Source organism: Oncorhynchus clarkii, chromosome 23, assembly GCF_045791955.1.
Source record: "Oncorhynchus clarkii lewisi isolate Uvic-CL-2024 chromosome 23, UVic_Ocla_1.0, whole genome shotgun sequence".
Classification (NCBI taxonomy): Eukaryota; Metazoa; Chordata; class Actinopteri; order Salmoniformes; family Salmonidae; genus Oncorhynchus; species Oncorhynchus clarkii.
This window is the reverse complement of record NC_092169.1, coordinates 22,257,260-22,284,398: the sequence shown is the minus strand read 5'-3', so window position 1 is coordinate 22,284,398 and position 27,139 is coordinate 22,257,260. Positions and strand designations below refer to the sequence as shown.

Here is a 27,139-nt window from a genome sequence, read left to right as displayed (position 1 = left end):
TCGGGTTCCGAGTGTCAGCCTGAGGTCTCTCGTCGCTGCAGTCAAACGTGTCCCAGAACATACATCTGCTACACAACTTGCCTAATTTCTGTGAATGACGGGTTACTACATGCGCTTCCTGCCCCAGTACTTGGCAATCACTTCCCCTCTGCGTCAGCTGTTGAAGAAGGAGGTGTACTGGGCCCGGAAACCCAACTGTGCACAGGCTGTCCACTCTCTCAAAGAACTGCTGACCACCTTCTGTCCTGGCCCACTTTAACCTCACCAGCCCAACTCTGGTCACCTGTGACGCGTCAGCTGCAGCAGTGAAAGTGGTTCTTTCTCAGCTTCAGAAACCAGTGGCTTGTACATCTCGCCACACCGAACAGAAGTACTTCGTTCAAATCAAATCCAAGTTTATTTGTCACTTGCGCCGAATACAACAGGTGTAGACCTTACAGTGAAATGCTACTTATAGGCTCTAACCAACAGTGCAATTTCTAAGTAACAAAAAAGGTATTAGGTGAACAACAGAAAAGTAAAGAAATAAAAACAACAGTAAAAAAGACAGTGAAAAATAACAGCACATCAGGTTGTCCAGGATCCAGTTGCAGAGGGAGGCTCTACCCTTTAGCTCAGTGCGAATGTTGTCTGTAATCCATGGCTTCTGGTTGGGGTATGTACGTACAGTCACTGAGGGGATGACGTCCTCAATGCACTTATTGATAAAGCCAGTGACTGATGTGGTGTACTCCTCAATGCCATCGGAAGAATCCCGGAACATGTTCCAGTCTGTGATAGCAAAGCAGTCCTGTAGTTTAGCATCTGCTTCATCTGACCACTTTTTTATAGACCGAGTCACTGGTGCTTCCTGCTTTAATTTTTGCTTGTATGCAGGAATTAGGATGATGGAATTGTGGTTGGATTTACCAAATGGAGGGCGAGGGAGAGCTTTGTACGCGTCTCTGTGTGTGGAGTATAGGTGATCTAGAATTTTTTCCCTCTGGTTGCACATTTAACATGTTGATAGAAATTAGAAATAGAAATCCACTCTGTTGGAGGGAGGCACTAGCATGTGTCTGGGCCTGCTAGCGGTGGCACATTTACCTCTACGGACGTTCTTTCACCCTTACACACCGGCCACCAGGCCCTCACAGCTTTGATGTCTACCTCAGGGTCGGGTCACAAGCCCCTCCGCATGTACCACTGGTCAGACTGCCTCCAGCAGTATAACTTTAATCTGCAGTTTACGCCGGGCAGGGACAATGTGGTGGCCGACCACCTTTCGTGCTCAGTCGAATCAGACTCTGCCCAGGTTAACTCCGAGGAGGACCTAATCCAGCTCCTACACTCACCTCTCCAAGATACAGTGTCGCTCAAGGAGCTGACCCAAGAATCAACCAACGACCCCACCTTCACGATCTTACAGGAATACGTATCCAATGGCTGGCCTGCACAGCTCCCGTCGGAACTCCAACCATATGCCAAGTTCGAACATGAGCTGTCATGCTGGAATGACATATGTCTGGGTCACGGAAACTGCACTGTCATACCAAGCAGCATCAGAGGATTAGTGTTGGCCACGGCTCATGAGGGCCACCTTGGCACTGAGAAGCTAAAGCAGCGCTACCGGGACCTGGTATGGTGGCCTGGCATCGATCATGATATCGAAGGGCTAGTACATGACTGTGCTCCATGCCTTGTCAGTGGAAAGACAGGCCCACCTCTGCCACCACCACTGCAGACACTGGCCTGGCCCTCCCGTCCATGGGAACATATCCAACTGGACTTCTGCGGTGATCTCTACAATGTGCCACATCACCAATGCTTCCTGGTGGTTGCATATGACCTACATTCAAAATGGCCAGAGGTCACACCCATGGGTTCTGTCACATCAGGGGCCGTTAAAAACTTCCTGGATATGCTCTTTTCTATCTGGAGACTGCCTGCAACTCTGAACACGGACACTGACCCCTCAGCTGGTCACGGCCGAAGTCAGCAACAACATCCAAAGCAAGGGGATCAAGCACATCAGAACAGCCTACTACTCTCCCCAGAAAGAGGTTCAATCAAACCCTGAAAAATGGACTGAGGGCTCACCTAGCTCAGGGTTGCTCCTTTACTGAGTCCTTGTCGCAAACTCTGCTGCACTCTAGAGCTGCTCTGCACCTTCTTGTCAACACCGTGTCAAGTTCAACGTCAGCTGGGCCCAGCAACATTTCAACTGACTGACGGCTCTCGCTGGCATGCCAGCCGACTGAGGAAGGTGCCACCTCCTGCATGTCCCCACTCTGCCATTGATGTCACCTTGAGTGGTTCACTACCGGTGGCAGACGTTCCCTTGGCCCTAGCTGAAGTACAAGTGCCAGCCCCACAGGCACCTGTTGCTGTTGCTGCAGCACCCGCTCTGAACCCTCTAAGGGTGCGCTCTAGACCTGTTCACCTTCACTTTATCACCTCCTTTCATGCCTAGTTTAAAAGGGGTGGGGATCACTGATTGTCTAGTATAGCATCCATGATTAGTATCATCAATTGGACAGTCTATTTTGTTTATATGTGTTTTTATATCTGAAATGACTAAGTGATTTGGTGGTCCTATTTACGTTGTTTTTATATCTGAAATGACTATGTGATTTGGTGGTCCTATTTACGTTGCTTTTTTATCTGAAATGACTAAGTGATTTGGTGGTCCTATTTACGTTGTTTTTATATCTGAAATGACTAAGTGATTTGGTGGTCCTATTTACGTTGCTTTTTTATCTGAAATGACTAAGTGATTTGGTGGTCCTATTTACGTTGTTTTTATATCTGAAATGACTAAGTGATTTGGTGGTCCTATTTACGTTGCTTTTTTATCTGAAATGACTAAGTGATTTGGTGGTCCTATTTACGTTGTTTTTATATCTGAAATGACTAAGTGATTTGGTGGTCCTATTTACGTTGTTTTAATATCTGAAATGACTAATTGATTTGGTGGTCCTATTTACGTTGTTTTTATATCTGAAATGACTAAGTGATTTGGTGGTCCTATTTACGTTGTTTTTATATCTGAAATGACTAAGTGATTTGGTGGTCCTATTTACGTTGTTTTTATATCTGAAATGACTAAGTGATTTGGTGGTCCTATTTACGTTGTTTTTATATCTGAAATGACTAAGTGATTTGGTGGTCCTATTTACGTTGTTTTTATATCTGAAATGACTAAGTGATTTGGTGGTCCTATTTACGTTGCTTTTTTATCTGAAATTACTAAGTGATTTGGTGGTCCTATTTACGTTGTTTTTATATCTGAAATGACTAAGTGATTTGGTGGTCCTATTTACGTTGTTTTTATATCTGAAATGACTAAGTGATTTGGTGGTCCTATTTACGTTGTTTTTATATCTGAAATGACTAAGTGATTTGGTGGTCCTATTTACGTAGTTTTTTTATCTGAAATGATTAAGTGATTTGGTGGTCCTATTTACGTTGTTTTTATATCTGAAATGACTAAGTGATTTGGTGGTCCTATTTACGTTGTTTTTATATCTGAAATGACTAAGTGATTTGGTGGTCCTATTTACGTTGTTTTTTGAGATGCTACTCATTGAGATAAACGTCAGCTTCAACTGAGAACAAGTGTTTGTTTGTTAAAAAAAAACATAACAGGACTCGCTAAAGGAGCGTTTTCTAAGGAGAGAGGCCAGCGTGTGTATTGTGCAAGAGACATAGGCTGTACATTAGAAGCTTATTATGCATTATATTACTGTAGAATAGGCTATGCTGCAGCAAATGTAGGCATACCTGTCACAAGGAAAAAGGTTACCATGATGAGATTGCTCTACATGCATTGTAAACTGCACTCCAAACTGAGATGGGCTGTCTGTCCGCACCTTGAGCGTTGATGATTCATCATGCAGAGAGAAGGCCGTAGAGGAGCCAGATGTAGACATTGCATATAATGTAACAGTTCCCTTTCATGTCATGCTGTTCATATAAATCATTTATTATAATTTACCGGTTTCTCGCAGTTATTTATCCCGGGAAAAGGGAGTGGTTTTGGGCGGCAAATCTCGGCAACCAGATTCAAGCTATTCAACCCTAGTCTGGTATGGTCAAAAGACTGTGTGCTGCCATTCCAGTCACTCCCAGTAGGCCTTGGAGCATTTTTATTTTTTATTTCACCTTTATTTAACCAGGTAGAACAGTTGAGAACAAGTTCTCATTTACAACTGCAACCTGGCCAAGATAAAGCAAAGCATTACGACACAAACAAACACAGAGTTACACATGGGATAAACAAACGTACAGTCAATAACACAATAGAATAAGTCTATGTACAGTGTGTGCAAATGATTAGAGATTAGAGAGGTAAGGCAATAAATAGGCCATAGTGGTGAAATAATTACAATTGATCAATTAAACACTGGAGTGATAGATGTGCAGGCCTTGGAGCATGTATTCCTTTTAACAGTTTTCTCCATTGGCCTGTAGAGGGGTTACACACGCTTGACAGGGGATTAGTGGCAAACACACATACAACTGAAATTCATCATGAACTGGAATAATTGGACCAATTTAACTTATTTGGCTCCTACACCGTTCACAGCACAAACAAATGGTGCACTCATACGTTTAATGCAACAGCAGTAATGGAGTTTATAGAAATGGAAATGTTTATACTTGGCAGGCATGAATGGAGAATGGTGGTTCAAAGTGATTAGAGAGCTTGTATTATCACACAAGCCGTTGTTTCTAGAGATGATATCTGTCTCATAATTGGCCTGGACTATTGTTTGCATTCAAGACCAGGTCATTTTTATTGCTCTGTTTGTCACTGTCAGAGTAGCCACTCATTTCTGTTAGTTGTGTGGTATTAAAAATGATTATGCTAATGTCATCTATCCATCATGTAAAAGAAATGTCAAAAATCCAGACCCTGCACATTTAAAAAAAAAATGGAAATCCTAGAAACTTGTCTGCTCAACTGTATTCCACTACGCAAATTCAATTATAGATGCATGCAATGCTTTATTATGGGCCTTTATTACACCCCTCTGGCAGCACCACCCAACTCAAAATGTCAGGGGACTTTCCTCTTTTGTTCTCTTTTGCTCCTCTGTTGTTCCTCAAGCAGGGGGGGGGGGGGGGATCACGGATTCCCATCAGACCAACTCCTTGAATGCCCTACTCCTTGAAGTTTGCAGTTGTGTTTAGAAACACTATTTTGCTTAAAACATTTTTTTTTTTTACCCTTTAGTGTGTGTACTTTACTGTATTTATTCTTGGGATATCGCTTTTCAACAGAAAAAGTATAAAATTGCTGGAGGAAGTCTTTTAATCCATGAGATTCAGCTGGGTTCCGTCACAAGCCAGCTGGCACGCTCCTTTCTGATTACTTCTAGCTTCAGGTGCAGGTGAGGGCGTGGATATGAAGTTGCTACCCCTCACAGCACCACAGGTAGAAGAAATACCATTCTAGACCATCTACAAAATCCATCTAGGCCCCTTGAAGAAAAAACATAATTGCGCCTAGGTCTTCCTCTACATAACATACTGTATAGTCTCTATACAGGCAATGCTCAACTACAGAGGAAGTGTTAAATGCATGGTTTTAGCATTGAACCACATGCTAATTGACACGTCAGAACACAAGAGCAACACCACCTGGAACAGACCCATTGAAAGAGCACAGTCCCTTGAAGGTCCTCCCCCTAGACCTAAGAACAGAGGGGGCCTATAATTGACAGCATCGGGACCTGGAAGGCCTGTTGATTGGCTTTATCAACTGGGTAGTGAAGTTGATGTCCATGTCACTGTAATGGCTATGTGAGGAAGGGTGGACTTCCACCTTCAGACATGTAAATATTGCCATTATTTGCCAAATGAATGAGTAGTCATGTTGAACAGCACTTTTAGACTACCACCATCTGACATGCAAATGCTTACATTGTTTTGCAACTAGTAAGTTAATGGAAGGAAAGTAACTTAGAAAATAGAGATGGGGAGGGGAGTGGAGGGGTGGAGTGTCGGCAGGGTAGCATAGTGGTTAGAGCGTTGGACTAGTAACCGGAAGGTTGCAAGTTCAAACCCCCGAGCTGACAAGGTACAAATCTGTCGTTCTGCCCCTGAACAGGCAGTTAACCCACTGTTCCTAGGCCGTCATTGAAAATAAGAATTTGTTCTTAACTGACTTGCCTAGTTAAATAAATAAGAAAGAAAGAAAATGGAGAAAGTGGTCACAGCAGAAGGTTTACGTCAAGCATGGAAAGAGGCAAGCAAAGAGCGAAAGAGAACTGGATAGTCACAGGAAGAGAGAGCTGGTGAGAAACATACATACTGTAGGAAGAAAGATTGCTCTTCTCGTTTCCTCAGAAAAGGGCATGGAAGATGAGATAGATAAAGGGGAGGGAGAAGGCGAGAAACACCAAGAGATTTCTATCGTCTGATCTCCTTGTCTGTCCATAGATGTTGACACCACCAAGGACCCCTGTCAGAAGGTGAAGTGTAGCCGACACAAGGTGTGTATCGCCCAGGGATACCAAAGGGCTGTGTGTGTCAACCGCAAAAAGCTTGAGCACAGGTGAGTGTGTCTAGCCCTCCAGAAAGATGGTTGATGAATTTGACTTGCCATGCACTCAAAGAGACAAATGTGTGAGCACACATACTAACGCAAGCACACACACACACTGTAGCCTTCAAGGACTAGATACAGTATGCTGTCACAGAATGAGAGTCTATTTCTATGGTTAGCGCCCTAAAAGTGCTGTTCCCTCATTACAGCCTGAGGTTGAAGGATTCTGCTGCTTTGCTGTAGACAGATGATTAAACACCTCTATGCGTTCTGTACTGCACAGTTACTGTACGTTCCCAGGTTTAACTATAGCTCTATAAATACCCTGTGGTTGTTATGATACAAGGAAGCATCCTCAGGACATGTCTGTGGATGTGTTACCGGGTAGATAACAGCACAAGCTTTCACTAAATGTAATATAAATATATAGTATTATTATGAGGTGGAATTCATTCAAAACAAACTGATGTATACAACTCAGTTTACTGTAAAGTTTCACGGGGGAAGTACTTTATTGTAGCCACCAAGCCATGGTAAGCATTATAGAACCTCTGTTCCCACTGTGTACTGGGTGAAGCATCCTGCTCAACTACTGTGTGTGTGTGTGTGTGTGTGTGTGTGTGTGTGTGTGTGTGTGTGCTCTGTAGACTGAAGCAGCCTTCCCTGAGGTCTCCTGAGGGAGGATGCCGGCCCTGCCCCATCTCCTCCTCTGTTCCTGTGTGTGGCTCTGACGGACACAACTACGCGTCACAGGTATAGCAACACACATAGTGACGGGGGAATTTATTTAAATCCCAGATACAGATTAAATATTCATAAAGGTAACTGTCGACTGACTGTACACCTTCATTTGAATCTCTCTCCGAAACAAGAATTTAGATGAATAGAGCATAGTCTTTTCATTTCCTGTTTCCTCTTCAACATATCATTTCTCAACAAGGTCAGAGACAGTCCCAGAAGACAAAGCATAAATCACTAAAAACACATGGGAGAGATGCCTCACCACAACAACCCTCTGGTCCTCCTGTTCCTCTGAGGCTATTTATCACGACCCTTTGGCATTGTGTTGTATATCTTTGTATCTTTATATCTGTTCACCTCTAACAGTATCTATACCATTATGTACACGTTCTAGATTCAGGAGAGACAACTCAACAGCCGTGTTTTAATTCACTGATAATCACCACAAAACACAGAGAAACATAGCCTGGTAAGAAATGTGTGTGTTGCAGTGTAAACTGGAGCAGCAGGGGTGCCTCACAGGGAAGGAGCTGACTATGAAGTGTTCAGGTCTTTGTCCCTGTCCAACCACAGCGCCCATCACAGAGACAGAGGTCAAGCATGGTAAGTACGCACATGCAAACACACAAATGTGCACACATGCCCAAATGCACACACATGCTCACACACACAAAACTGCAATGCTATACAATCTTTCTCTCTCTCTCTCTCTCTCTCTCTCTCTCTCTCTCTCTCTCTCTCTCTCTCTCTCTCTCTCTCTCTCTCTCTCTCTCTCTCTCTCTCTCTCTCTCTCTCTCTCTCTCTCTCTCTCTCTCTCTCTCTCTCTCTCTCTCTCTCTCAGAGAGTTGTACAGGGCAGGACCTCTCTGATCTGGGGGAGAGGCTGAGGGACTGGTTCCAGCTGCTGCAGGGCAATGCCAAGCTGAACAACAACAACAAGACTGGAGGCAGCAACCCAGCAGTGGCTAACACTGGATCAGGTAAGAGATAGATCCGATGCAGAGCCTGGGGTCTAGAGGTAACGTAAACTCCTCTCCCCACCAGAGACGGTGGTTCAAATTCCGCTCCAACCCTTTCATCTCCTTATCCCACCTGTCTGTCTCACCCTATGTCATTGCATAAATGTCTCAATAAAGTAAACAAATACAGTAGATGAGGAGAAAAAAAAGAGACAGCTAAGTTATTATAGGGCCAGCACTGCATCAGGTCAGATTAAAATAGGACCAGCAACATATTGTATCAGATGCAACAGTGAAGACATTCTCCTTTCTTTTGCAATCTAGTGACATTTTGACTCACTGTAATCCTGACGTCTACCACTGTTATAAATATTTGATCTGTATATGTGGATTATAACTCATTCCCCCTCCCCCTTTTCACTGTGTGTGTGTGTGTGTGTCTCTCTCTAATATGTGTCTCATATCTCTGTCTGTAGTCATGGACAGGAACGTGGTGGCCAGCTGTAAGGACTCTATAGGTTGGATGTTCTCTAAGCTGGACACCAACAGTGATCTGTATCTGGACCAGGCCGAGCTGGCAGCCATTAACCTGGACAAGTATGAGGTCTGCATCCGACCCTTCTTCAACTCCTGTGACTCCTACAGGGACGGGAAGGTTTCTACAGCCGAGTGGTGCCTCTGCTTCTGGAGACAGAGTGAGTATACTGTGGGGAGAGGGGTGTGTGTCTGTGAGGGAGTGAGTATACTGTGGGGAGAGGGGTGTGTGTCTGTGAGGGAGTGAGTATACTGTGGGGAGAGGGGTGTGTGTCTGTGAGGGAGTGAGTATACAGTGGGGCGAGGGGTGTGTGTCTGTGAGGGAGTGAGTATACTGTGGGGAGAGGAGTGTGTGTCTGTGAGGGAGTGAGTATACTGTGGGGAGAGGAGTGTGTGTCTGTGAGGGAGTGAGTATACTGTGGGGAGAGGAGTGTGTGTCTGTGAGGGAGTGAATATACTGTGGGGAGAGGAGTGTGTGTCTGTGAGGGAGAGGAGTGTGTGTCTGGGGAGAGGAGTGTGTGTCTGTGGGGAGAGGAGTGTGTGTCTGTGAGGGAGTGAGTATACTGTGGGGAGAGGAGTGTGTGTCTGTGAGGGAGTGAGTATACTGTGGGGAGAGGAGTGTGTGTCTGTGAGGGAGTGAGTATACTGTGGGGAGAGGAGTGTGTGTCTGTGAGGGAGTGAGTATACTGTGGGGAGAGGAGTGTGTGTCTGTGAGGGAGTGAGTATACTGTGGGGAGAGGGGTGTGTGTCTGTGAGGGAGTGAGTATACTGTGGGGAGAGGAGTGTGTGTCTGTGAGGGAGTGAGTATACTGTGGGGAGAGGGGTGTGTGTCTGTGAGGGAGTGAGTATACTGTGGGGAGAGGAGTGTGTGTCTGTGAGGGAGTGAGTATACTGTGGGGAGAGGGGTGTGTGTCTGTGAGGGAGTGAGTATACTGTGGGGAGAGGAGTGTGTGTCTGTGAGGGAGTGAGTATACTGTGGGGAGAGGAGTGTGTCTGTGAGGGAGTGAGTATACTGTGGGGAGAGGGGTGTGTGTCTGAGAGAGTGACAGAGTGTGTGTCACTGTGGGTGTGTGAGAGAGTGAGTATACTGTGGGGAGAGGGGTGTGTGTCTGTGAGGGAGTGAGTATACTGTGGGGAGAGGGGTGTGTGTCTGTGAGGGAGTGAGTATACTGTGGGGAGAGGGGTGTGTGTCTGTGAGGGAGTGAGTATACTGTGGGGAGAGGGGTGTGTGTCTGTGAGGGAGTGAATATACTGTGGGGAGAGGGGTGTGTGAGTGAGTGAGTGAGTGAGTATACTGTGGGGAGAGGTGTGGGTGTGTGTGTGTGTGTGTGTGTGTGTGTGTGTGTGTGTGTGTGTGTGTGTGTGTGTGTGTGTGTGTGTGTGTGTGTGTGTGAGAGAGTGAGTATACTGCGGGGAGAGGGGTGTGTGTCTGTGAGGGAGTGACAGAGTGTGTGTCACTGTGGGTGGGTGTGTGTGAGAGAGAGTGAGACGCTAAGGTCTGCACCGTTGCCTGGTAACTCTGTTTCCAGAGAGTGAATATGGGGGATATTGTGTGTGTAGATGAGGGGTGGAATGTGTGTGTGTCCGTGGGCAGTTATGTGTGTTTTTCATGTAACCTGGCATTCAGAGTTCCCTACTGTGGCCATGGCTACACAACGTACAGGTATAGAAAACTCTGAGAGGGGTGTGTGTCTGTGAGGGAGTGAGTATACTGTGGGGAGAGGGGTGTGTGTCTGTGAGGGAGTGAGTATACTGTGGGGAGAGGAGTGTGTGTCTGTGAGGGAGAGGAGTGTGTGTCTGTGAGGGAGAGGAGTGTGTGTCTGTGGGGAGAGGAGTGTGTGTCTGTGGGGAGAGGAGTGTTTGTCTGTGGGGAGAGGAGTGTGTGTCTGTGAGGGAGTGAGTATACTGTGGGGAGAGGAGTGTGTGTCTGTGAGGGAGTGAGTATACTGTGGGGAGAGGGGTGTGTGTCTGAGGGAGTGAGTATACTGTGGGGAGAGGAGTGTGTGTATGTGAGGGAGTGAGTATACTGTGGGGAAGAGGAGTGTGTGTCTGTGAGGGAGTGAGTATACTGTGGGGAGAGGAGTGTATGTCTGTGGGAGTGAGTATACTGTGGGGAGAGGGGTGTGTGTCTGTGAGGGAGTGAGTATACTGTGGGGAGAGGAGTGTGTGTCTGTGAGGGAGTGAGTATACTGTGGGGAGAGGGGTGTGTGTCTGTGAGGGAGTGAGTATACTGTGGGGAGAGGGGTGTGTGTCTGTGAGGGAGTGAGTATACTGTGGGGAGAGGAGTGTGTGTCTGTGAGGGAGTGAGTATACTGTGGGGAGAGGGGTGTGTGTCTGTGAGGGAGTGAGTATACTGTGGGGAGAGGAGTGTGTGTCTGTGGGAGTGAGTATACTGTGGGGAGAGGGGTGTGTGTGAGGGAGTGAGTATACTGTGGGGAGAGGAGTGTGTGTCTGTGAGGGAGTGAGTATACTGTGGGGAGAGGAGTGTGTGTCTGTGAGGGAGTGAGTATACTGTGGGGAGAGGGGTGTGTGTCTGTGAGGGAGTGAGTATACTGTGGGGAGAGGGATGTGTGTCTGTGAGGGAGTGAGTATACTGTGGGGAGAGGGGTGTGTGTCTGAGGGAGTGACAGAGTGTGTGTCACTTTGGGTGTGTGAGAGAGTGAGTATACTGTGGGGAGAGGGGTGTGTGCCTGTCACTGTGGGTGTGTGAGAGAGTGAGTATACTGTGGGGAGAGGGGTGTGTGTCTGTGAGGGAGTGAGTATACTGTGGGGAGAGGGGTGTGTGTCTGTGAGGGAGTGAGTGAGTATACTGTGGGGAGAGGGGTGTGTCTGAGGGAGTGAGTATACTGTGGGGAGAGGAGTGTGTGTCTGTGAGGGAGTGAGTATACTGTGGGGAGAGGAGTGTGTGTCTGTGAGGGAGTGAGTATACTGTGGGGAAGAGGAGTGTGTCTGTGAGGGAGTGAGTATACTGTGGGGAGAGGAGTGTATGTCTGTGAGGGAGTGAGTATACTGTGGGGAGAGGAGTGTGTGTCTGTGAGGGAGTGAGTATACTGTGGGGAGAGGGGTGTGTGTCTGTGAGGGAGTGAGTATACTGTGGGGAAGAGGAGTGTGTGTCTGTGAGGGAGTGAGTATACTGTGGGGAGAGGGGTGTGTGTCTGTGAGGGAGTGAGTATACTGTGGGGAGAGGAGTGTGTGTCTGTGAGGGAGTGAGTATACTGTGGGGAGAGGGGTGTGTGTCTGTGAGGGAGTGAGTATACTGTGGGGAGAGGAGTGTGTGTCTGTGAGGGAGTGAGTATACTGTGGGGAGAGGAGTGTGTGTCTGTGAGGGAGTGAGTATACTGTGGGGAGAGGAGTGTGTGTCTGTGAGGGAGTGAGTATACTGTGGGGAGAGGAGTGTGTGTCTGTGAGGGAGTGAGTATACTGTGGGGAGAGGGGTGTGTGTCTGAGGGAGTGACAGAGTGTGTGTCACTGTGGGTGTGTGAGAGAGTGAGTATACTGTGGGGAGAGGGGTGTGTGTCTGTGAGGGAGTGAGTATACTGTGGGGAGAGGGGTGTGTGTCTGTGAGGGAGTGAGTATACTGTGGGGAGAGGGGTGTGTGTCTGTGAGGGAGTGAGTATACTGTGGGGAGAGGGGTGTGTGTCTGAGGGAGTGAGTATACTGTGGGGAGAGGGGTGTGTGAGTGAGTGAGTGAGTGAGTGAGTATACTGTGGGGAGAGGTGTGTGTGTGTGTGTGTGTGTGTGTGTGTGTGTGTGTGTGTGTGTGTGTGTGTGTGTGTGTGTGTGTGTGTGTGAGAGTGAGTATACTGCGGGGAGAGGGGTGTGTGTCTGTGAGGGAGTGACAGAGTGTGTGTCACTGTGGGTGGGTGTGTGTGAGAGAGAGTGAGACGCTAAGGTCTGCACCGTTGCCTGGTAACTCTGTTTCCAGAGAGTGAATATGGGGGATATTGTGTGTGTAGATGAGGGGTGGAATGTGTGTGTGTCCGTGGGCAGTTATGTGTGTTTTTCATGTAACCTGGCATTCAGAGTTCCCTACTGTGGCCATAGCTACACAACGTACAGGTATAGAAAACTCTGTGTCCTCTCCCCTCTCTCTCGCCCCTCACCCTTTTTGCGCCTCTCACGGTCCGTCACAGTTTGTCTCCCCCATTGTTGTTTTGGGGGAATGGCCACCATTGTGCAGTAACAACATGACTGTAGCTTGTTGACAGGCTGGTCCTCCCAGAGCTCTCACAGACTGTATGTGTGTCAGCCAAGCAGCCGAGCAGAAACCAGACGAGACCTGTGTTTACCACTGGACCTGGCTGGAGCCACTGACTGTGTTCCAAATGGCACCTTATTCCCTGTCTAGTGCACTACTTTTTGCCAGAGCCCATTAAAGTATTGCACTATGGTAGGGGAAAGGGTGTCATTTTGGGCACGGCTTCTGTGGAGTCCAAGTCCACTGCATAGCCTACAGAGGGGGAACCTGAGAAACACAGTAGTTCAAAGTAAATCATGCATAATAATGGGAGATTTGTGTGAATGTTTGACTTCTGAATTATTTTCTACAGATTTCCTATGCCTTGATTTCAAAGTTTACCGTTGACTTACCAATAAAAGCTCAACCCAATGTGTACACACGCACACGTGTGCTTTAGTGTGTGTGTATTGGAGTGATGAACTGAAGCATTGATGCGTTTCCCTCTCAGAGCCCCCCTGCCTGGCTGAGCTGGAGAGGATCCAAGTCCAGGAGGGAGGCAAGAAGAAACTGGGTATGCATTATGTTCCTGCATGATTCACATTTCCCAGATGAACATGTTTGCTTTGTGCTTGAGTGAACATTTGTGTGCCAGTGTGTGCCACACGTTAGTGCGTGTATGCACACAATGTGTGTGTGTGTGTGTGTGTGTGTGTGTGTGTGTGTGTGTGTGTGTGTGTGTGTGTGTGTGTGTGTGTGTGTGTATCACTGAGGAGTTTCATTAAACAGATGCCAAGCAGAAGGCAGGGATAATCCCCTGATCAGCCCGGTGGATTATAGCTCCATACAGACAAACGGCTAGGGTCTGCAGGAACCAGGGTGTGTGTGTGCAGTGGTGGAAAAAGTACTCAATTGTCATACTTGAGTAAAAGTAAAGCTACCTTAATAGAAAATGACTCAAGTGAAAGTCACCCAGTAAAATACTACTTGAGTAAAAGTCTAAAAGTATTTGGATTTAAATATGCTTAAGTATCAAAAGTAAATGTAATTGCTAAAATATACTTAAATATCAAAAGTACAAGTGAAAATATATGTTTCTTATTCCTTATATTAAGCCAACCAGACAGACAAATGATCCTGTTTTTATTGATTTATGGATAGCTAGGGGTATACTCCAACACTCAGACAAAATTGACAAATAAAGCATTTGTGTTTAGTGAGTCTGCCAGATTAGAGGCCGTAGTGATGACCAGGGATTTTCTCTTGATAAGTGTGTGAATTGGACTATTTTCCTGTGCTGCTAAGCATTGAGTACTTTGAGTACTATTGTGTGTCAGGGAAAATGTATGGAGTAAAAAGTACATAATTTTCTTTAGGAATGTAGTGAAGTCAAAAATATAAATAGTGAAGTATACTCAGATACTCAAGAAAGGTACTTAAGTAGTACTTCAAAGTATTTTTACTTAAGCACTTTACACCACTGTGTGTGTGATGCTAACCACCTGGCAGTGTGTGTCTTTGACACAATGCGGACTGTGCGTGTGTGTGTGATGCAATACACTGTACAAAACATTAGGAACATGACATAGAATGACCAGGTGAATCCAGGTGAAAGCTGTTATCCCTTATTGATGTCACTTGTTAAATCAACTCCAATCAGTGTAGATGAAGGGGAGGGGACAGGTTAAAGAAGGATTTTTAAGCCTTGAGACAATTAAGACATAGATTGTGTATGTGTGCCATTCAGAGGGTGAAGTGTAAGTGCCTTTGAACGTGGTATTGTAGTAGGTGACAGGCACACCGGTTTGAGTGCGTCAAGAACTGCAACACTGATGTTTTTCACGCTCAACTGTTTCCCGTGTGAATCAAGAATGGTCCACCACCCAAAGGACATCCAGCCAACTTGACACAACTGTGGGAAGCATTGGAGTCAACTTGGGCCAGCCTATCTGTGGAATGCTTTCGGCACCTTGTCGTCCATGCCCCGGCGAATTGAGGCTGTTCTGAGGTCAAACGGGGATGCAGTTCAGTATTAGAATGGTGTTCCTTGTTAGTAGACTCGGTGTATATTGTGTGTGAGGTTTTCGTGTTTGTGTGTGTTTGCATGTTCGTGCGTGCTTGTGCATGCATGCATATCGTGGGTACTGTGTGTGTGTGTGTGTGTGTGTGTGTGTGTGTATACTGTATGTGTGTGTGTTGCTGACTTGGCTAAGCTGTGTATCAAGGCTCCTCAAGGACACGGAGTGGAGCAGAGAGGAGGCTGGGCAAATTCTGCCAGTGATACTCAGACACAGTTCCCTTGAAAGCCAATCACTCGGGGACTAGAGGGCTGCCTCAGCTGATAAGAACACAACCCAATGCAATGTTATGTCATTTATTTACATGAACACATTTTTCAACTTACTCTGCACTTACATTATAGAAGTCCTATGACATCCTATCCCAATGTCATTCCTTTTTGGGGAGCAAATTCTGACCCTCTGTAGGAGGCTGTTTAAATAGTAATGCATATATTATATTATTATAACATACAGTAGATGCTGATATATTCCAAAGTATCTCAGCAGTCTTGTAAAGGTTAACTAGTCCAGATTCAGAGCATGTCTGTCCTTGTTCTCTTGTTATTAGCCAGCCCCTTGGTGCAGCAGTAGTATGCTGACCATAGAGTATTAGAATTAGATTGTCATTCTATCTCTATGGTACTGACTACAGTAATTCACCTCCATCTCCTGACTCCTTAATGTGTTCATGAAAATGTGAAATATGGCCGATGGTTTGCCAGAATGTATAGCTTACTGGCCTACAGATGGAGGATCTTTAATCACCTTGTTACAGGGGAACTTTCCTGCAATGCATGACATTTCTAACTTGTATTGTGTTTAAGGTCTAAAAAGGCCTTTAAAGTTTGTAACTTTTTCCATTAATTATTTTCCTGCTGTAGCAAACTGGCTCAAATTAAGATCTGCCATCTGTATGCAGGTCTAACTGTAGATGTTAACCTGCACACATCAGCAAGTCAAATGCTTTTTGAACATGGATCTCTTGATTCAACAGAATAAATGAAGAAAAATAAAACTCACAATTAACATTTTATTTACAAATAGCCTGGTTCTCCAACAGTGATAAAAAATAAGCACCAAAGACCGAAAATAACAAACCAAAAAAGAATAAACAATGCAGTAAGGTGTCATGAACAGGTGTGCCAGTTGAGAGTTGCTCTCTGTTCTCATAAGTGTTGCAGGGCAGTCATTTTCCTGTGTGGTTGAAGGTGGCGATGCCTCTCGGGTACACAGCCAGTGGTTTATTCTGGCAGTCCTCCACGAGCTGCTTCAATTCCTGCTCGCTGCTGCGCAGAAGTTGCAACTTTAGTAGCGGTTGACTACCAGCGAGGTACTGCTCCTTCTGCAGTGTCATCCTATGCTGTTGTAGTTGCAAGGCATCGAAGAACTAACAAATTGTGGGTTTTGTCACTGTGGAATAGGTAATATGCCCCACAAACGACCGACAACAGCCCTTTGGGATGTTATTGGCCTTCCCCATGTCCTTCAGGACAGCATCTTAGTAGTTCCACATTTCTGAAGTCCAAAGATCGAAACATGTTAAACACCCATTTGCCATTGTCTTTAACCTTGTTTCAATAGCCTATTATACATATTATACTCACATTACTATTAGTATATAATTATTAGCCTATTAGTTGGGCCTATTTTGTTAGATTATTTAGTGTTATTAGTAATAATAACATTGCATGTACTAAAGAAATGACTGGCCTACAGACATCTAGACAAGTACATACCCATGGCAAATTCCGGCGCTCTTCTGCGTTGTTTTTTACCCTTGCCCATCGGGCACCCAATCCATGTGTCCTCAAAGTGGACAGCGCCGGGTCCTGAAAGAACAGATTTTCCTTCATCTCCTTGAAACATCTCACCACTTCAGCGGGCGGGGACAAATGTCAGCCTGTGAAGCATCTTGATGTGGAGGGCGAAGTCGGGGTCTCTCCAGGACTTTGATGCCACTTCAGGACAGCGGGGCAGTTGCTGCCTAAAAGTGGACCCAGATGGAAGAAGCATCACTGGTTGTGGATTCCCGGAAAAACCTTCTTGAAGGCCTTTACAGGAGCTGCTGGCTTGAAGTCAGTCATGACGGATTCTGGTTTCAGATCCAGGTTCAAGTTCTTCAGTGCAAGGAAGGCACGAGTGTATGTCCACAAAAAAATATAAAATAGTAGGCTGTTGTATGTTGATGTTTACCCTCCATTCAAAACCATATTTTATGGTTTTGAATGCATCACTAACTGAAACTACCCATTTCCACTAGCATTGCTACGTTCTCCAAAAATCTAGCCAGATTCGTATTCTTATTCTCAACCTTGCTTAATAACCAGCTAACAGATGTTTTAAAGGTTTGGAGGAAACAACCACAGCCCAGGGATGTCGAAAGCAAGCAACAACAAAAAAAGAGTCAACTATCCCTTTAAAACAACTTCAATAGGCTAGTGAAGGATGATGCCTACCTCAGAATTATCGGGCAACATAATAATGGCTGCTGCAATCACGTGCTCCTGTCGCATCAGGTCGTCTTCATTTGGTGAATATGTGGGAATTCCATGGATGGTATTCACCTGCTGGAACAGACGTGGGACCTTCTTGAATGTTCCGTTGGCAAGCCAGGGATCGCAGTTGCACAGGAATTCCAAGTTGTCTTTGGTTGTTAAGATCAGAAGCCTGTCTGGGCCTGGCCCACTGTTGTGTTGGAGGAACAGGTCCCCACAATGCGTGATTTGATAGAGCTCAGATATTACGAGGTTAGAGAGGGTTGCAGGTCTAACCTGGCCTCCACCCACTGCCGTACCATTGCCCCCAGGAACTGGAGCCAGTACCGGCGACATCTGCTTGTCTTTGTTCTTCTGCCGGTGCCTTTGTATACACCTTTTCAAGTTATTTTCTGAGGGCAAATAATGCCTTACAACACCTGTCACGGCCCGATGCAGCAGGCTCCAAAACATGCAGCGTGCTTTCCTCAGTCTCCAAACTCCTTTTCTTCAAGTTGTTCAGTACCTGTCGGACTTCAATCTGCTTTCCATCCCGGGATGTGGTTGTGGTCTCCAGATACCTTGGAGATAACCCTGTCAACGAGGACAATGCAACCTCGGCACGAGTATGAATGGTACTCGGTGCATTTCCAGATTGATTTGTTGGCCATGATCTCGTTTCTTTCTATAGGTGTATCCGCCCCAGGATTCTGCTTCCACGCACAGAGAGGACAAACTTGAGTTCTGTAGTTCCAAAGTTGGATCTCATTGTAGCTCCAATGGACCTCCTCAGAAATGAAAGACTGATTTTTTTTGTAAAACAATCTGAGGGTTATTAGCATGCTGGTGATTTGTCGGTCTATTGTTGGACTATCAAGGTCCCTCCACACAATGTGTCTATTCAGTATGTATTATGTTTCTATTCAGATGCATTTCAGTGTTAATGTTGGGAAAGAATGTGCACCTATAGCTGCACCCACAGCAGTTAGGCCTATTATAGGCCACAGGTGTTCAAGTTTGGATCACCTTCATGACTATATATATTACTTTCTACAATCATGTGAAAACGAGCCTTTTTGTCATGTGAAACGACCAAGCTGTATTTTAATGCAAACCACAAAATGTATAATTAAATATATAAAATCATAGGATAATGAATAGTAAATAATAGGCTTGGAATCACAAGTGACTAGGCAAGTCAGTTAAGAACAAATTCTTATATACATTAACAGCCTAGGAACAGTTCAGGGGCAGAACGACAGATTTTTTCCTTGTCAGCTCAGGGATTTGATCTCGAAACGATTCGGTTACTAGTCCATGGAGTAGGCTAATGAAAATGTAACATCACATACACCGCAATGCAAATATAGATTTATTCGGTCTAAAAAAGCATGTGTGCCTCCATATGTAACTTCCCTTTGTTTGTGTGTGTCTTAGGCCTGTTCATCCCTAGCTGTGATGAGGATGGATACTATAGAAAGCTACAGTGTGATCAGGCCAGGGGAGAGTGCTGGTGTGTCGACCAACACGGTGGGGAACTAGCCAGCTCCAGAATCCATGGCAACCCTGACTGTGGTAAGACCCCCATCAGTGTTCAATTGCTCTCAAATCTCAAACTGATGGTGAAAACCCTGGCACACACTCCATATAGAACCTCACGCACATACTTGGGTTGGCTACAGACCATCACACACAAGCGGTACGCCAAAACACACACACACACCCTCGCACCCTCAGTATTGATACCCACACACTGTCGAATGATCAGTATTGACCCGTCACACACACTCTGTACCCCAACACATGCTCGAACACTCGTTGCAGAACCTCGACACACACCGTCTATATTGATTGTCATACACACTCGATACAGATCCCTACACACACTCAGTACAATGCACCCTTTATGCGTCAGCTAGGGCTCAGGTCCACAGCACCACTAGCAGTCAGGCACAGTGCCACATTCAAACCATGTTGTCAGGGATCATTTGCATTCTAAAGGGTCGCTTGTCGCTGAGAGAAAAGTCTTTCAAGATAAATGGTTGTCTGGCTGTACGGAACCTGCTCCTGATAAGAATGGCTCCCCTGGCAGGGTCCAGAAATAGCCAATAAAACCCAGACAAAGTCAAACACATGCCCTTTACCTCACCACTGTCAAATTCACTCAGTATTTTTTTTAAACAAATGTATTTTTCAGATTAAATAGAAGGAATTGATCAAAGCCGGGAAGTATGCATGCAGGGAACAGAAGTCAACTTCGAATGAAATGTCATATTTGGATACAGGTACATTGATTAATTAAATCTCTCTCTTCCTTCTTCCACCCCTCTGTCTGTCTCTGTCTCTCTGTCTCTCTTCCTCTTCTCCCATCCCTCTGTCTGTCTTCCTCTTCTCCCATCCCTCTGTCTGTCTCTTTCTCTTCTCCCATCCCTCTGTCTGTCTCTGTCTCTCTTCCTCTTCTCCCATCCATCTGTCCGTCTCTATCTCTCTTCCTTCTCCCATCCATCTGTCCGTCTCTATCTCTCTTCCTTCTCCCATCCCTCTGTCTGTCTCTCTCTCGTACTTCTCCCATCCCTCTGTCTGTCTTCCTCTTCTCCCATCCCTCTGTCTGTCTCTATCTCTCTTCCTTCTCCCATCCCTCTGTCTGTCTCTCTCTCGTCCTTCTCCCATCCCTCTGTCTGTCTCTCTCTCTTCCTTCTCCCATCCCTCTGTCTGTCTTCCTCTTTTCCCATCCCTCTGTCTGTCTCTGTCTCTCTTCCTCTTCTCCCATCCCTCTGTCTGTCTTCCTCTTCTCCCATCCTTCTGTCTGTCTCTGTCTCTTTGTCGCTCTTCCTCTTCTCCAGATGAGGCTCTGACATATTCAGGTGATTTCGGCAGTGGGGTAGGATGGGAGGATGAGGAAGAGAAAGAAGCGGAGGAGAATGAAGAGGAAGAGGAAGGAGAGGCGGATGACGGAGGATATATTTGGTAGAGGTGAAGAAATAATGGAGTCTAGCTGGTCCAACATTACTACCGGAGCATCTCAACTTCTCTTGCTTCTCTGTCTCTTACACACACACACACACACACACACACACACACACACACACACACACACACACACACACACACACACACACACACAAATAATGTTCCCGAAAACACACTCTGAACAACACTGAATCAGTCCTGGACTAAGGGAGGGGGTTGGAGGGACAGATGGGGGGTGGGTGTAGTGGCGTGACAATGTGTGATATCAATAGCTAGCAACTGTGGTCTGACGAGTCAGGAGATGTGTCCTAAATACCTGGGAATATCTTGGCTCTTTTTTCTGTTGTATGTACAAGACAACTTTCTCATGGAGCAGTTTTTAGCAGCTTAAAATGTTTTATTAAAGGCAGGAAGCAACTGGAGGTTATGTGCTCATGTTAGGAACTGGAGACACAATTGGGTGCATCTCAGTAGTCAAAAGTGGCATCCTCCCCTTGCTTCCGTTCCTTCATTTCCTCCTTTCTCTGCACTGATGTGAACAAACTGGACAGGCAATTATAGTCAGGCTTTCACCTTACTGTTTTCACCAACCCGGGGCTTTAAGTTCAGGGCAGATGGGGAGGAGACAAAGAGAGGAGTCCACTTTAGACTAATTGCATATTCCTATTGCATCCTTTGACTTTCCCCCATTCCATCCCGTATGCTTCACCTCATATGACAGTAGTGCTCTGTCTCATCAAGTCTAATAGAATAAAGTTTCTCACGCTACACTCCTAAATGTGAATAAACTGTGTATCTGAAGACAGCCATTATTATTATTAGTCCTGTATTGCTAATGCCTTGAGAGACTGGCAGACTGTACTGCTTGATTGACAAGTGTCCATTGCATTATCTGCAGATCAACATTGTGTTTAATAATAAAATTAATTGGTTCTATGTGGCCCAACAAGGCCACCATATTCCTCTGTCATACTGTTCTTCCCTTTGCTAAAACCCGACGCTGGAGATGAAAAGCAGGTACGGGAAGTTGAACATTTTAATGTAGGACAGACATGGAACAGGACAAGAACAGCGTCAGAACCAGGTAACAAAATGACATATGAACATTAATGCAGCTGTGGGGAACAGAGCTGGGGAACTGACAAATACAGGGGAGGTAATAAACAGGTGGTTGAGTCCAATAAATCGCTGATGCGCGTGACGAGATGAGGGAAGGCAGGTGTGCGTAATGATGGTGGCAGGAGTACATAATGCAGGGCAGCCTGGCGCCCTACATTCCGCATAACCTTTTTCTGCAGTTTCTGAGGCTTATAGGAGGCTAGAAAACTATATTACATTGTATGTAAATAATGTACATTGTGTGTACACTTTTTAGCTGAAACATGATCTAGGTCGTATATTGCACATCTGCAATTCTAGAAAAAACAATACCATAGATGCCCCTTCTACCCAGCATCCTGAAGACATTTCTCAGCTCCTTTACCTGTAAGCTACTGCCATGTAAACCAGTAACCGTGGCACTTTATGTTGTCATATGTAAGTATGAGCCTTCAGCTTTCCCAGTCCCTCGTAGCTCTGCTGCCTGGTATTGTGCTATTTGAAATGGACAAGTAATCAATCATTTTAAATCATGTTTCTCTGCATCATAGTTCTGCCATGATGGAATCTGGTAATGGCCCGGTGGGGTCAAGAAGAAAACGTAACGTATGTTACCTCAGAGTCTACAACAGATTTGGAGTCAAATGCTATTTAAAATCTTTCAAAAACTTTTGAGTATTCATGAAGTGCAAGTTGGGTGATGTTTTCAGTTTTGTGACTATTCTATTGGTCCTTTGCATCAGGCAAGATAAATCAAGCCTAGCTAAAGTATTTTCAATTACTTCAAATAGTACTTGAACCCAGGTTTGGCATCTATGCCTTTTTTCTGACGCTCCTCTCCGAGTGCAGGGGAGAGAATAACAGATGTGTGACAGCTTTTATATCTGAGCTACCCAAAGATGCCAATCAGTCTGTGCAACATGTCAGATAATCAGATTTCTCGTCCCATCCTGCCTGGATGGATGCGAGCCACGTGTAACGTTACCAGATGTAAATCTCACACTTGAGAGGTCGATGCGATGGTTTTAGTTTTACATCCAGACTAAAGTGTACGGTACAGTATGAAAGTAGAGAAGATGAGATGGTGGAAACCACTGAAAGTGTTAGATACACATTCTCTGCTTCAGATTAGTATCTAAAGCTGTGAATACTCACTATAGCTAGTTTTAAAAGCCCTTATAAGCTAGGCACCTGTGTGGATAGTCTGTTACATATGAAGATAGTGTCAGTGGAACAGAAAGCAGAGAGTAATATGAATGAACCATGTATGCACTAAAATCAGACCCATTTGGAATACCAGAATTTCAGCTCTGGGACCAGTTTCCTAAAAACATCTTTAGTCTACTTTTAAGCTATTTTGGAAATACTTAGCATGTTAGCTGACCCTAATCCTAACCCTTTTAGCTATCCCTTCACTTAATCCTAACCTCAACCATTTTAGCTAACCCTTCCCCTAACCTTAACCCTTTAACCTAACTCCTAAACTTAACCCTAACCCTTAGCCACCTAGCTATAATTCGTAACATATCACACGTTTTGCAAATTCGTAACATATTGTACGTTTGCAAATTCGTGACGTGGTACTTTTTGCAAATTCGTAACATATCATATTAATTGTAATGAGTTACATATCGAAGAGGTGATGGCCATCCACATATTAATACATACCATACAAAACGTAACATACAGTGAGGGAAAAAAGGTATTTGATCCCCTGCTGATTTTGTACGTTTGCCCACTGACAAAGAAATGATCAGTCTCTAATTTTAATGGTAGGTTTATTTGAACAGTGAGAGACAGAATAACAAACAAAATATCCAGAAAAACGCATGTCAAAAATGTTATTAATTGATTTGCATTTTAATGAGGGAAATAAGTATTCGACCCCCTCTCAATCAGAAATATTTCTGGCTCCCAGGTGTCTTTTATACGGGTAACAAGCTGAGATTAGGAGCACAGTCTTATTTTTTAAATTATTATTATTTTTTTAATTTTACCCCCTTTTCTCCCCAATTGTTAGTAGTTACTATCTTGTCTCATCGCTACAACTCCCGTACGGGCTCGGGAGAGATGAAGGTCGAAAGCCATGCATCCTCCGAAACACAACCCAACCAACACTGTGCAACACAGAGTCTCTGGGTTCGAGCAGTGTCCTAGACCAATGCGCCACACGGGAGACCAGGAACACACTCTTAAAGGGAGTGCTCCTAAACTCAGCTTGTTACCTGTATAAAAGACACCTGTCCACAGAAGCAATCAATCAATCATTCCAAACTCTCCACCATGGCCAAGACCAACTAGCCATCCAAGGATGTCAAGGACAAGATTCCAGACCCACACAATGCTGGAATGGGCTACAAGACCATCGCCAAGCAACTTGGTGAGAAGGTGACAACAGTTGGTGTGGTTATTCGCAAATGGAAGAAACACAAAAGAACTGTCAATCTCCCTCGGCCTGGGGCTTTATGCAAGATCTCACCTCGTTAAGTTGCAATGATCATGAGAACGGTGAGGAATCAGCCCAGAACTACACGGGAGGATCTTGTCAATGATCAAGGCAGCTGGGACCATAGTCACCAAGAAAACAATTGGTAACACACTACGCCGTGAAGGACTGAAATCCTGCAGTGCCCGCAAGGTCCCCCTGCTCAAGAAAGCACATATACATGCCCGTCTGAAGTTTGCCAATGAACATCAGAATGATTCAGAGGACAACTGGGTGAAAGTGTTGTGGTCAGATGAGACCAAAATGGAGCTCTTTGGCATCAACTCAACTCGCCATGTTTGGAGGAGGAGGAATGCTGCCTATGACCCCAAGAACACCATCCCCACCGTCAAACATGGAGGTGGAAACATTATGCTTTTGGGGTGTTTTTCTGCTAAGGGGACAGGACAACTTCACCACATCAAAGGGACGATGGATGGGGCCATGTACCATCAAATCTTGGGTGAGAACCTCCTTCCCTCAGCCCAGGGCATTGAAAATGGGTCGTGGATGGGTATTCCAGCATGACAATGACCCAAAACACACGGCCAAGGCAACAAAGGAGTGGCTCAAGAAGAAGCACATTAAGGTTCTGGAGTGGCCTAGCCAGTCTCCAGACATTAATCCCATAGTAAATCTGTGGAGGGAGCTGAAGGTTCGAGTTGCCAAACGTTAGCCTCGAAACCTTAATGACTTGGAGAAGATCTGCAAAGAGGAGTGGGTCAAAATCCCTCCTGAGATGTGTGCAAACCTGGTGGCCAACTACAAGAAACATCTGACCTCTGTGATTGCCAACAAGGGTTTTGCCACCAAGTACTAAGTCATGTTTTGCAGAGGGGTCAAATACTTATTTCCCTCATTAAAATGCAAATCAATTTATAACATTTTTGACATGCCCTTTTCTGGATTTTTTTGTTGTTATTCTGTCTCTCACTGTTCAAATAAACCTACCATTAAAATTATAGACTGATCATTTCTTTGTCAGTGGGCAAACGTACAAAATCAGCAGGGGATCAAATACTTTTTCCCCTCACTGTATCATACTAAATGGAGTTTCCAGGATTTCCATAAAGAATAATACAAAATGCTCTGAGACCAGGTTGCCCAAAACCATTGCTATTAACATTGCACTTAAAAATGCTAGTAATCTAACGCCTACCTCTGACCACTCGTAGAACACCTAAGTGCATCGTTAGATGCTTTTTTCCCTTTATTAACAGAAGATCTCAGAGAAAATAAAATCACATTATCAGTCTCTCTGTGAACACTGATACCTTCAGAACAAAGTTGACCAGAAATGCAAAGTTGCCAATATCTTTGCAATTGATACAAACAAGCGACATGAGCTATAAAACGATGCTTCAAATGAAAACCGAGATGACTGCATTCAAATATAAACAGTTGGCTATCGACCTATTTCAATCATATTGAAATACAATGAACAAAAATAGAAATGTAACATGCAGCAATTTCAAAGATTTTACAGTTGTGATTGTTGTCGGTAGCTCATGCTTGCCCATAGCATAACCCCACTGCCACCATGGGGCACTCTGTTCACAACGATGAAATCAGCAACTGCCATCTGCCCGGTACAGTTGAAACTGGGTTGAATCTGTGAAGAGCACACTTCTCCAGCGTGCCAGTGGCCATTGAAGGTGAGCATTTACCCACTGAAGTCGGTTACAATGCCGAACAGCAGTCAAGTCAAGACCCTGGTGAGGAAGACGAGCACGCAGATGAACTTCCCTGAGACGGTTTCTGACAGTTTGTGCAGAAATTCTTTGGTTGTGCAAACCCACAGTTTCATCAGCTGTCTGGGTGGCTGGTCTCAGACAATCCTGCGGGTGAAGAAGCCGGATGTGAAGGTCCTGGGCTGGTATGGTTACATGTGGTCTGCGGTTTGACATACTGTCAAATTCTCAAAAATGACGTTGGAGGCTGCTTATGGTAGAGAAATGAACATTAAATTATCTGGCAACAGCTCGGGTGGACATTCCTGCAGTCAGCATGCCAATTGGACACTCCCTAACAACTTGAGACACGAGTGGCATTGTTGTGTGGCAAAACTGCACATTTTAGAGTGGCCTTTTATTGTCCCCAGCACAAGGTGCACCTGTTTAATGATCATGAGGTTTAATCAGCTTCTTGATATGCTCACTAACAGGGATATAAACACATTTGTGCACACAATTTGAATGAAATAAGCTTTTTGTGGAAACATTTATAGGATATTTTATTTCAGCTCATGAAAAATGAGACCAACACTTTACATCTTGCATTTATATTTTTGTTCAGTATACAGTCGGAAGTTTACATACACTTCGATTGGAGTCATTAATTCTCGTTTTTCAACCACTACACAGATTTCTTGTTAACAAACTATAGTTTTGGCAAGTTGGTTAGGACATCTACTTTGTGCATGGCACAAGTAAATTTTCCAACAATTGTTTGCAGACAGATTATTTCACTTAGAATTCACTGTATCACAATTCCAGTGGGTCAGAAGTTTACATACACTTAGTTGACTGTGCCTTTAAACAGCTTGGAAAATTCCAGAAAATGATGTCCTGGGTGAGAACCATGACCCTCCTAGGCTTTGTATTAAAGTCAATGTACCCACTGGAGGATGGAAGTTAGTTGTCCTCTGGCTACACCATGGTGCTCCCCTACAGTGCTGTTGAGGCTACTGTAGACCTTCATTGCAAAACAGTGTGTTTAAATTAATTATTTGGTGACATCTGAATATATTTAGTATAGTTTTATCTAAAAAGGCTAACTTTTGAAATGTTTTACAATTCTTATTTTTATGAAATTCACTGAAGAGGATGGTCCTCCCCTTCCTCCTTTGAGGGGCCTCCAACGGTTTCAAAACATTAGGAACACCTTCCTAATATTGATTTGCACCCCTTTGGCCCTCAGAACAGCCTCAATTTGCCTCCCGAGTGGCACAGTGGTCTAAAACACAGCATCGCAGTGCGCGCTATGCCACTAGAGATTCTGAGTTCGAGTCCAGGCTCTGTCGCAGCCGGCTGTGACCGGAAGACCCATGGAGCGGTGCACAATTGACCCAGCGTCGTCCGGCTTAGGGGAAGGTTTTGCCGGCAGGGATA

General features: G+C 45.0%; 1 protein-coding gene across 1 annotated transcript in view; it reads left to right on the top strand.

The window, feature by feature from the left end:
• Window positions 1-21,405, top strand: part of LOC139381419 (SPARC (osteonectin), cwcv and kazal like domains proteoglycan 2) — a 73,687-nt gene extending 52,282 nt beyond the window's left edge. Inside the window, exons 3-10 of the mRNA XM_071124927.1 lie at window positions 6,427-6,541; window positions 7,180-7,285; window positions 7,765-7,876; window positions 8,115-8,252; window positions 8,708-8,926; window positions 13,454-13,516; window positions 18,914-19,051; window positions 20,320-21,405. Coding sequence (XP_070981028.1) covers window positions 6,427-6,541; window positions 7,180-7,285; window positions 7,765-7,876; window positions 8,115-8,252; window positions 8,708-8,926; window positions 13,454-13,516; window positions 18,914-19,051; window positions 20,320-20,447 — 1,019 coding nt within the window. The 3' untranslated portion in view covers window positions 20,448-21,405. The remainder of the gene's footprint in view (window positions 1-6,426; window positions 6,542-7,179; window positions 7,286-7,764; window positions 7,877-8,114; window positions 8,253-8,707; window positions 8,927-13,453; window positions 13,517-18,913; window positions 19,052-20,319) is intronic.
• The last annotated feature ends 5,734 nt before the right edge of the window (window positions 21,406-27,139 follow it).